Source organism: Scyliorhinus torazame, chromosome 10, assembly GCF_047496885.1.
Source record: "Scyliorhinus torazame isolate Kashiwa2021f chromosome 10, sScyTor2.1, whole genome shotgun sequence".
In the NCBI taxonomy this organism is placed as follows: domain Eukaryota; kingdom Metazoa; phylum Chordata; class Chondrichthyes; order Carcharhiniformes; family Scyliorhinidae; genus Scyliorhinus; species Scyliorhinus torazame.
The window spans coordinates 180,446,858-180,458,993 of NC_092716.1; the positions used below are offsets into that span (position 1 = coordinate 180,446,858).

The window sequence follows — 12,136 nt, forward strand, 5'->3', positions numbered from 1 at the left end:
CGGGTGGCGGCCGGCAGCGATTGAGCAATTAGGGGATCTGTTTATAGTATGCAGTATCGTATAATTGGAGGACCCAGAGGAAGAGTATGAGCTGGGACCCAGAGGAAGAGTATGAGCTGTCCAGTAGAAATGGTTTCAGGTACCTGCAGGTTCGCGATTTTTTGAGGGCCGTCTTTTCCTGGGTCACTGTCCTTGGGGTTCCAAGGGAAGGTGCTGACGAAGGAGTAGGCAGGGGAGGGGAAGGTGTCTGAGGTCTACAAGGAGGTGATAGATTGGGAGGGAGTCCCAGGGGGGGATATAAGGCGTAAGGAGGAGCTGTGAGGGGAGGTGGATGCTGGGTCGTGGGCTGAATGTGTCCTCGTCGTGCGCGAGGCTAAGTCTCATCCAGTTTAATGTAATTCATCGAGCACATATGACGGTGGCGCAGATGATAGGTTTTTTGAGGGGGTGGAGGATAGGTGTAGGCGGTGTGCGGGGAGGCCCGCGAATCACGTCCACATGTTCTGGGCATGTCCGAAGCTAAAGGGGTTCTAACAGGGGTTTGCGGACGTAATGTCCAAGGTGCTGGGAGTGAAGGTGGCCCCAAGTCCAGAGGTAGTGATATTCGGAGTGTCGGTAGACCCGGGACTCCACGGGGCGAGAGAGGCTTTTGACATGGCCTTTGCCTCCTTGATAGTCCCATTTTAACCCCCATAACCCCTACTTCCCCCCCCCTTCCCGTGACTCGGATGGAGGGACTCGGAGCCGCCGAGAGCAAGGGTGTGGGTGAGTGACCTGGCGGAATTGCTGAGGCTGGAGAAGGTCACGCTCGTCCTGAAGGGGTCGGTTGATGGTTTGCTCGGAGGTGAAAGCCATTCATCAAATTCATTGAGGAGGATTGAGGAGTCAGCAAAAGATGGGGGGGGGGGAGTGAAGTTGGGGGGGGGGGGGGAAGGAGGGGTTAAGGGGGTCAAAATGGATGAAGCAGGATGGGAGAAGCGGGCGAGGTAGGGAGCAGGGGAGGGGGAGAGTGGGTGTTGGTTATTTATAATATTGTGTAATTCTGCTTCTGCTTCAGTTTGTTTTTATGAAATTCCTGAAGAAAACATATTTTTAAAAAATCAATTTTTCCAGGACTGCACGAAAAGGGGCCGGGGCCCCTTGGATTGCTCTGTCGAGGTCTTCAGAGACAGCCTGGCCTTATTTGAGCTTCCCCACCAAGATGTCTGTGAGCATCTCAGCAGTTAGTGGAGTGGCCAAAGACACAACACAAGCCGCCGCCATTTTCTCAGCAGATGATGTTTTCGAAGATCCCGAGTCCAACGACGAATCATTACTTTTCTGCTGCCTGGTTTTGTACTTATTGGGCATTCCTTTTTCGTGGGACTATTATCCGATCAAACGAACAAAGTTCCTCCCCAAATCACCCCTGCAAACCGGGCAAAAAGGGCCAAAATGAAGGTATACGCACTTGGTAGCCCGTGATCCCTCCCTCGCTGGAGGTTTAGTGATGCCAGATCTAATGCTACAGATGCCTTAGGCTGAAACAACTTTTCCGTTAGCTCATCAGGCATCATCTGTGTTTGTGTTTGAAGCTTGGCAGGGTTCAGTATAATTCCTCGGATGAGAGGGTCAGCTCCTCCTGCAATACAGCACAATATCATGGGTTAGCGTGTGGGACAATGCGCCTGCTACTGAAACAGAGGGGAACATTTTAACTTTACAACTGGGTGGAAACCAGCAGCAGCAGATAGGTCCATTTTAAACAACAGATGAGGAAAGCTGTAGGTTCTATTCGGATCAGGCATTTTAACCATATTGGGTGTTATAATTGGCTTCAACGTCTTGGGGGACAAAAGGAAGGCCCCAAATTTGTTTTGGAGAATGCCATACTGGCCTGTGGGCTGTTTTTGTTTCAGGCAGGGTGAGGAGTTGATGACTACCCACCCACAGGTAGTGTGGCATGTAGTCTATTTGGGCAATTAAATGGTCTATTAAAATCACTCAGCAGAAGAGATCCAATACGGACATGGGATGGAAACAGCCCCTCAGCGACAGGCTTTGTGAGAGGCGTTAGGAGCTCCATTCCACGTAGCTGTGGCTATTTTAAATTTAAGATTTTTTTATCTTCCCTTCAGAAGGTGCCTCCATTGTGAGGTGTCCTCTCTTGTTCTTACATGCATGGGGAATTCCCAACTTGCATCATGGAGCTGAATTAGGGAGGAGAGTTCCGACCAGGCCGCTGCTCCGTCATGGCCAAGTGTCTGTGCATGCGCACCGTACACATGTGCAGACACCAAAGATGCTCAAGCAGCGGCAAGAGGAGATCTTGAACAGTCTGTTCAGCCCTTGCGCAGAGGGATCAGGGGCAAATGACATCCCAGGAAGCCCCATGACAGGGGACGTGAAGCCAAATTCTGGGACAATCCTGGAAACTCCAAGATGGTTGGCTACCCTGGGCTGCCAGTGTGTCCTTGTTGGTGGGGCCTTCAGCCTTGGAACCCAATCGCCCTTCGTTCTTAATTAAACAGCAAACATGCTCCCTGCATGTCTGATTATTGATCGTCCCTACAGAAATCATGTCAGGTGGTTGAGGCTGGTACAACATGGGGTCAGGATCTGGAATATGACCTGATGTCAGGGTCCCAACCCCAAAGCAAAATCCAGCTCTTTAAGTTTGAACTCTGGATGGGAAGATGTTTGCACCTGGCCAGCTGGCATTCGCTGTCCAGATTTACAGATAAAGGATGCTATGAGTTTGAATAAAGAGTTACAAAGCAGGCCGCATCGTGGAACCAAATGACAAGAAGAGGGGGATATGATTAAAAACTAACATGAATGGATTTTGCTCTCAGTGTATTGGCCCAATCCTGGATGAATTTGTTGTGTTGCATATCTCGAATAGTCAACATTCTCTTCTTACCTTCTTCTATAATTCTCCAGGGAGAGAAGAATGACTGGTGCAGAAAGAGACTTGGGTATGCAGGGTTCTCTCTGTAATTCTCATCTAGTCGGTATACTATTGGTTGAATAGTAACGTGCCCAAAACGAAACACTGCAGTGGCAAATACATTAGAAATCCGAGGATCAATTGTCTCATTATAACCCTTGTAGGGAGGCATGTGCTGCATCGTGGCATCTGGTCCAAGGACTTTAGGTATATACTCTTTACAGTTTATAATCTGTATGGAGAGGAAGGGAAGCTCTAGTTACATCGCCTTCTCCTCACACCATTCACCGGCTCAAAACTTAAAAGCTGAAAGCAAAATGGCTTCTCAACCGCATTAATCTAGCCGTGCATTTTAGTTGGCATCACTCTTTCTTTGCACTAATTCATACCCCCTTTAATAAGCATTTGTATCTCCACTTATACACTTAGTTCTTTACTCCTCCAACTTTATTTGTGCTGTCCCAGACTTTGTACTTGCTCTGCTTCCACCCCCCCACCTTCCACTACCACCCCCCCCACACCCACCCAGCCCCCACATTCCACTACTACCCCCCACACCCACCCAGCCCCCCACATTCCACTACCACCCCCCCACACCCACCCAGCCCCCCACATTCCACTACCACCCCCCACACCCAACCAACCCCCCACATGCCACTACCACCCGCCCACACCCACCTCCCACCTTCCACTATCACCCCCCAACCCCACCCCCCACCTTCCACTACCCCCCCCACACCCATCCCCCACCTTCCATTACCACCCCCCCACCCCAGCCCCCACCTTCCACTACCACCCCCCACCCCCATCCCCCACCTTCCACTACCACCCCCACACCCATCCCCCACCTTCCACTACCACCCCCCCACCCCCACCCCCCATCTTCCACTACCACCCCCCACCCAGCCCCCCACATTCCACTACCACCCCCCATACCCACCCCCCACCTTCCACTACCACCCCCCCCACGCCCACCCCCCACCTTCTACTACCACCCCCCACACCCATCCCCCACCTTCCACTACCACCCCCCACCTTCCACTACCACCCCCCCCAAACCCCCCCCACCTTCCACTACCACCCCCCTCCTTCTACCACCACCCCACCACTTTCCACCACCACACCCCCATCCATCCCCACACACCTCCTCCACCCCCACACCCATCCACACACCTTCACCCCCAACCACCTCCACACCCACCCACCCCCACCATCCCCATACCCACAACCCAAACCGTGATTCAATCATGCGTCATGTCTTATGTGTTGCAGGATCATCTGGCGATAGGCGGGCCCTTTGGTGCCCCCTGCCCCAACCACAACCCTAAGTGGATAGCAGAGAGGAAGTAATGGGAGCTCTCGCACGTCCGCCCATGACATCCTGGAGCACCAGTCTGGGGATGACACTGACTTCCCGTCACAGCTGTCTCCAACACTCTCCACCATCCCAGAGACACTCACCTCGGTTGGGCATTATAGTGAAGAGGCTCCTGGGACACTATCTGGTGCACACCACATACTGTCTGCTGCACATCAGGTAGAGAACGGAACCCCCAAGTGGGCAGACAGTCAGAGGGCGGCCCGACCCCACGAGCTAGCTGCCGTCCAGATGGATGTCGGGTTTCTGGAAAAGGCGGTCCCATCGATGCTGGAGATGCAGTCACAGAGCCGGAGACTATATGAGGGTGTGGCAGCAACTCACCAGTGCCCGCAGGTGCAGTTGGAGGAGCCCAACAGCCTGCAGGAGCAGGAGACGGTGCCGGTCATGTGTGCCAACCAGGTCAACACCGCACAGGTGGCGTCCGCAGTGGAGGCCTTGGGGGTGAGGTTATCGGCCATGGGTCTTGATGTGCAAGACGTGGGGCACTCTGTGCGGGCGGTGGCCGAGGCCCAGGACAGGGCTTCCCTCTCACAGGCAGCCATGTGCCAGGGCCACCTGGACATTGCAGCGGTGCTCCAGAGTGTGGTCCAGTCACAGTGGATCATGGCTCAGGGTGGCAGTGGCATTGCCCGGGCGCTGGCCACACTGAGCCTGTCACAAAGGGAAGTGGTGCAGTCACTGGCCGATGTGGCACCGATCCAGAGGGTGGTGGCACAGCCAAATGCCAATGTGAAATGAAAAATGAAAATCGCTTATTGTCACAAGTAGGCTTCAAATGAAGTTACTGTGAAAAGCCCCTAGTCGCCACATTCCGGCGCCTGCTCGGGGAGGCTGGTACGGGAATTGAACCATGCTGCTGGCCTGCCTTGGTCTGCTTCAAAAGCCAGCAATTTAGCCCCGTGCTAAACCAGCCCCTGGTCGTGGTCCACTCCCTCTGCTCCTTGGCTGTGAGCATTGATACCCTGGTAGACACAGGAGCCTGCTTCCAGGACTGGCAGCGCCAGGTGGTGGGAGAGCCTCAAGCGTTGGCTCCGGTCTCACCCCCATCCAAGGTGATGCCCGGGGGCCATCGGCCACTTACGGGGAGGAGGAGGAGATGGGGTCCATGCCAGTGGCACACGCAGGTATGGTGCCTGACACCCCAGCGCTTTGGACTCCCCCCCCCCCCCCCCCTCCTGTCTTTGGCGCATCTGATGGGCAGAACAGGCTGGCACCACGCCACCTGGGAAACAAGAAAAGCAGTCGGGCTCATCCAGGCCCGGTCGCGCCAGAAGACAGTCACCATAGGAGACCCAGGTCACAGGGCGGGAACTGCAGCAGGCTGCCTCCACTCCTGATGTTCTGTCTGGGGATTCATCCAGATGTGTTATGGCAGGTAACATCAGAAAGGTAGACACCAGGTAAGTTGGCACAAATGCAGCACACAGTTTAGCGATAGGGACTAGGGCACAAATCTGGAAGTATCTTTTCATCGTTCCACATTAAACACCTTGGTGCTCTGTCAGAAGAGTGTGAGGGATGGGCTGGGCTATGCTGGCTGACCCATCCTTCCTCACACGACCCCCCCCCAACCCAAAGGTTCGGTGGGACCTTGTAATGGAATGGCCAGCTCGCATGCAGGGATCATCGAGGTGGACAGTGGAAAGTACAACCGTGGGCAGGAGTCAGGCGGTGTAAAATGGTGCGGAGCACCAGAGCTCATCGCAGAGCAGGTTCCATCATCCTCCCTCCTATGGACCAGACCCGCTGTTACTACCACCGCAGGGCCCGACCCCACAGTGAGGCTGGTAGGAATCACAGAGGGGTTTGCAAAGGGGGTGGGATGGGATGTCTGTGCTGCTGTTCAGGCACCCAAGGCGGTAAACCTGGAGGCGAATAGAGCGTCCCAGGCATGGTGACTCTGGCTCATACATTGTGCGGCCTCCTATAAGAAGATAAGAACTAGGAGCAGGAGTAGTCCATCTGGCCCCTCGAGTCTCCTCTGCCATTCAATAAGATCATGGTTGATATTTTTGTGGACTCAGCTCCACGTACCCACCCGCTTAGCCTCAACCGCTTCACTAGGCAGGGAATTCCTCAGATTTACAACCTTTTGGGTGAAGAAGTTCCTCCTCAACTCATGTCCTAAATCTGCTCCCCCTTAATTTGAGGCTATGCCCCTTAGTTCTTGTCATGATATGCGGACACACACATAATGATATACAGACAAGCAGCTAATGGACACAGAGAACAGGACATGACCAATAAGCAGGCAGGACACTTCGGGGTGGGATCTGACGAGAAAAGACATGAGGCACTCACACTCCGCCTCTTTCCACTGAAGGATGTCTCGAGGTGAGTCAAGGGTGTTGTTTCAATTTCACACCCCCTCCACTTGGCTAAGAGCTAGCTGGTTCAGTCAGACAGAGTAACCACACTTAAGTTAGCAGAGAGTTGAACTCACAGAGGATGCAGCGCATCCTCCTCAAACTCAGAAGGTACGACTTTGACCTGGTCTACACGCCTGGCAAGGAGCTCATCATTGCCGATACACTGTTCCGCTCCATCACCGTGCCTAGTGAAGCACTGAACGTCATCCGGCAAATTAAGTCACAGGTTGAGTCACAGGTGCAGCTGTGTGCTAGCACCCTCCCGGCATCTGATGAGAAGGTAATTCGTATCCATGAGGAGCCAGCCAAAGACCCCCTCTTTCAGCGTGTTGTGCAACACCTTGCCAATGGCTGGTAAAAAGGGCAGTGCCCTCAATTTTTCAATGTAAAGGACAACCTGACAGTGGTTGATGGCAGCTTCCTCAAACTGGACCGGATTGTCATTCCACTCAGTCTCCAGAGCTTGGTGCTCCGCCAAATCCATGAGGGCCATCTGGGTGTGGAAAAGTGCAGACGCAGAGCCAGGCAGGCTGTCTACTGGCCCGGGATCAGCCAGGACATCGTGAACATGGTCCTTAACTGTGTGACCTGTCAACGCTTCCAGCCAGCGCAGAGTGAGGAGACACTTCAGCAGCATGAAATCGAAACCTCTCCGTGGTCCAAGGTTGGCACCGACCTCTTTCATGCAAATGGTCGTGACTACGTGTTGATTATTGACTATTTCTCCAATTACCCTGAAGTCGTGAAGCTCTCAGACCCCAAATCTCGGACCGTCATCAAGGCCTGTAAGGAGACGTTCTCCAGGCATGGTATCCCACTCACTGTCATGAGTGACAATGGCCCATGCTTCAGCAGCCATGAATGGTCTCTGTTTGCCCAGTCGCATCAGTTCAAACACGTCACTTCCAGCCCACACTATCCGCAAACGGAAAAGTTGAGAAAGGGGTGCAGATAGTGAAGCAGCTCATCTGCAAGGCCACGGATTCTGCGTCTGACATTCACCTTGCGCTGCTTGCGTACAGGGCGACCCCACTGTCCACTGGCATGTCGCCGGCTCAACTCCTGATGAACAGGGACATGCGAACGACACTTCCAGCCATACACGTGCCCAACCTGGATCACCACCCGGTGCTGCAGAAGGTGCAGCAGCTCCGTAACCAGCAAAAACAGGGCTATGATGCTCATGCCACCGATTTGCCTGTGTTATCCCCGTCCGACACTGTTCGGGTCAAGATCCCTGATGGAGGCTGGTCAGCTCCAGCTGTTGTTGTTCGACAGGCTACCCCCCGCTCGTATGTTGTGCGTCTGGCTGATGGTTCTGTTGTGTGACGAAACAGACGGGCACTGCGCACATTTGCCTGCCCACAACCACATTCTTCTCCGTTTCCACCCATTGTTTTGCCACCTCCTGATACCTCAACTCACGAGGCCACCAGTCAGGCTTCAATCCCGTCCATCAAGGCGCTGTCGTCCCCACCACCACCTCTCCAGCGGTCGACCAGGATCAGAAGCAAGCCACAGAGACTGGACTTATGAACATTTGTTCTGTTTGCTATGTTCTGTGTTCTAGCATTAGACAGCTGTTTTCACATGTACATACGTCCACATCCACTGCATATATATATGTTAATATTGGCCTATTCTTGTAAATACGTTCACATATGTCATCCAAACATAAAAAAAAGGGGAGATTTCATGATATGCGGACACACACATAATGATATTCAGACAAGCAGCTAATGGACACAGAGAACAGGACATGACCAATAAACAGGCAGGACACTCAGGGGTGGGATCTGACTATAAAAAACACGAGGCACTCACATTCCGCCTCTTTCCACTGATGAACATCTAGAGAGTCAGTCAAGGGTGTTGTTACAATCTCACCCCCCCCACCACGTGGTCAGTCAGACAGAGTGACCACACTTAAGTTGGCAGAGAGTAGAACTCACAGAGAACTGTGCTAACTGTGCTATTAGTTCAATAAACCTGATTGTACTAACTTCAAGGTCTGGAGTATCTTTTTGATCTATGCTGCATCCAGTTGCAGCCAGTATTATATGAGTGTAACTAACACAACATGATACAAGGAGACTACTAATTTAAGGTGGCTAACCTCAGTCTGTTCCGTGACGACCAGCAAATGTATCCCGGCACCATGGAGAAGATTCAGGCTCCTCACCAGCTCAGGGACCTCTAGCAATCTCAGCGCCAACTGGCGGATATTCAAGCAAACGTTTCTGCTGTACATCGCAGCTTCAGACCTCGAGGGTGCGTCTGATGCAAGAAAGATCGCGCTTCTCCTCTCGACAGCAGGTGATCAAGCCATCGATCTCTTCAACTCATTTAACTTCACCGAAGGCCAGGACAAGACAAAGTTTCAGACCATCCTGGACAAGTTCGATAGTCACTGTGAAGTGGACACCAATGAAATCTTCAAGCGCTGTATATTCAAACAATGGCTTCAACGTAAAGATGAATCTTTCAATGCCTTCTTAACTAACCTCCGCCTGCTAGCGCTGTCCTGCAACTTTGGTGACATTGCTGATTCCGTGATCAGAGACCAAATCGTGTTTGGAGTTCACTCTGATCCTCTGAGAGAGCAGCTACTGAAAATCAAGCATATACCCTGCCAGTTTGATTGAAACATGTACAGTGCATGAGCACGCAAAAAATCGGTATTCCCAATACAAATTGGCTGAAAATGAGAAACTTGCCTCCCACGAGGCAGTGAGTGTGTAGGCCATCTCCCGGATGCAGCGCCTCAGCATTGAAGACAGTGGCCATCTCGCACGCTTTTCCTGGAGCCCCACGTTTGCGCGATGCGAACGGGATAATGAAGTGGCCGACACCCACACTGCGCAGGTGCAGACGTCTGCCGACCGCACTGTGCACGTGCGACGACGTACACCGCGTCACGACGCCGACGTCATGACGTGCCCGAACTGCGGCAACGCCCACTTAGAGGGACACTGCCCTGCAAGAGGCAGGCGATGTTTAAACTGCTTAAACCTGATTGAACTAACTTCAAGGTCTGGAGTATCTTTTTTTATCTATGCTGCATCGAGTTGCAGCCAGTGTTATACCAGTGTACCTAACACAACAGTTCTAGTTTCACCCGCCAGTGGAAACAAACTGCTTCTATCTTATCTATTCCCTTCATTATTTTATGTTTCTATCAAATCCCCCCTCATTATTCTAAATTCCAATGACTTTAGCCCAATCCTCCAGTGCCAGTACATCCTTTCTCAAGTAAAGAGACCAAAACTGTTCACAGTACTCCAGGTGTGGCCTCATCAGCACCCTATACAGCTGCAACATAACCTCCCTGGTTTTAAACACCATCTCTCTAGCAATGAAGGACAATATTCCATTGCCTTCTTAATTACCTGCTGCACCTGCAAACCAACTTTTTGTGATTCATGCACAAGGACACCCAGGTCCCTCTGCACCACAGCATGCTGCAATTTCTTTGCCATTTCAATAATAGTCCATTTTGCAGTTATCCCTTCCAAAATGGATGACCTCATATTGATCAACATTGTACTCCATCTGCCAGACCCTTGCCCACTCACTTAAACTATTTTGCACATGCACCAGATGGGAACTGGCCGGCACACAAACAATCTGTCTTCTTTTGTTCCTTCAGCTGGGGAACAGCCCTGCACGCTTCTGCAGCAGAAAAAGCCTCAAAGGACCAAACCTCAAAGGACCAAACCTGTTTGCACTGAGTGCTGAATTTGGTGCTTTTTGAGTGCGATAGTGAGAGTTTGGTGACCGAGAGAGTGCTGAATTTGGTGCTTTTTGAGTGCGATAGTGAGAGTTTGGTGACCGAGAGAGTGCTGAATTTGGTGCTTTTTGAGTGCGATAGTGAGAGTTTGGTGACCGAGAGAGTGCTGAATTTGGTGCTTTTTGAGTGCGATAGTGAGAGTTTGGTGACCGAGGGAGTTAGGTGCGGAGGGAGTAAGGTGCTCCTTTCATTTTGTTTCCGACATTTCCGCAAAGAGTGCGAAGAGAGCCAGGAGTTTACAGGAAGTGTAGCTGACTGGGAGCAGAGTCGGAGGGCGGAGATCTAGTTAGTCCACACAGCAGCTAAAAAAAAAAAGAGCTAAGAGAGGGCATGAACAATCTTTGGCGGGTAGGATCAAGGAAAACCCCAAGGCCTTTTACACATATGTGAGAAATATGAGAATGACTAGAGCGAGGGTAGGTCCGATCAAGGACAGTCGCGGGAGATTGTGTATTGAGTCTGAAGAGATAGGCGAGGTCTTGAATGAGTACTTTTCTTCTGTATTTACAAATGAGAGGGGCGATATTGTTGGAGAGGACAGTGTGAAACAGATTGGTAAGCTCGAGGAAATACTTGTCAGGAAGGAAGATGTGTTGGGCGTTTTGAAAAACTTGAGGATAGACAAGTCCCCCGGGCCTGACGGGATATATCCAAGGATTCTATGGGAAGCAAGAGATGAAATTGCAGAGCCGTTGGCAATTATCTTTTCGTCCTCACTGTCAACAGGGGTGGTACCAGGGGATTGGAGAGTGGCAAATGTCGTGCCCCTGTTCAAAAAAGGAACTAGGGATAACCCTGGGAATTACAGGCCAGTTAGTCTTACTTCGGTGGTGGGCAAAGTAATGGAAAGGGTACTGAAGGATAGGATTTCTGAGCATCTGGATAGACACTGCTTGATTAGGGATAGTCAGCACGGATTTGTGAGGGGTAGGTCTTGCCTTACAAATCTTATTGAATTCTTTGAGGAGGTGACCAAGCATGTGGACGAAGGTAAAGCAGTGGATGTAGTGTACATGGATTTTAGTAAGGCATTTGATAAAGTTCCCCATGGTAGGCTTCTGCACAAAGTAAGGAGGCATGGGATAGTGGGAAATTTGGCCAGTTGGATAACGAACTGGCTAACCGATAGAAGTCAGAGAGTGGTGGTGGATGGCAAATATTCAGCCTGGATCCCAGTTACCAGTGGTGTACCGCAGGGATCAGTTCTGGGTCCTCTGCTGTTTGTGATTTTCATTAATGACTTGGATGAGGGAGTTGAAGGGTGGGTCAGTAAATTTGCAGATGATACGAAGATTGGTGGAGTTGTGGATAGTAAGGAGGGCTTTTGTCGGCTGCAAAGAGACATAGATAGGATGCAGAGCTGGGCTGAGAAGTGGCAGATGGAGTTTAACCCTGAAAAGTGTGAGGTTGTCCATTTTGGAAGGACAAATATGAATGCGGAATACAGGGTTAACGGTAGAGTTCTTGGCATTGTGGAGGAGCAGAGAGACCTTGGGGTCTATGTTCATACATCTTTGAAAGTTGCCACTCAAGTGGATAGAGCTGTGAAGAAGGCCTATGGTGTGCTCGCGTTCATTAACAGAGGGATTGAATTTAAGAGCCGTGAGGTGATGATGCAGCTGTACAAAACTTTGGTAAGGCCACATTTGGAGTACTGTGTACAGTTC

At 51.4% G+C, this 12,136-nt stretch overlaps 1 protein-coding gene across 1 annotated transcript in view; it reads right to left on the bottom strand.

Moving 5' to 3' along the window:
• LOC140430274 (eosinophil peroxidase-like) overlaps positions 1-12,136 on the bottom strand; it is a 93,089-nt gene that overhangs the window by 32,334 nt on the left and 48,619 nt on the right. Inside the window, exons 10-11 of the mRNA XM_072517697.1 lie at positions 2,903-3,161; positions 1,451-1,621 (exon numbers count right to left, since the gene is read on the bottom strand). Coding sequence (XP_072373798.1) covers positions 1,451-1,621; positions 2,903-3,161 — 430 coding nt within the window. The remainder of the gene's footprint in view (positions 1-1,450; positions 1,622-2,902; positions 3,162-12,136) is intronic.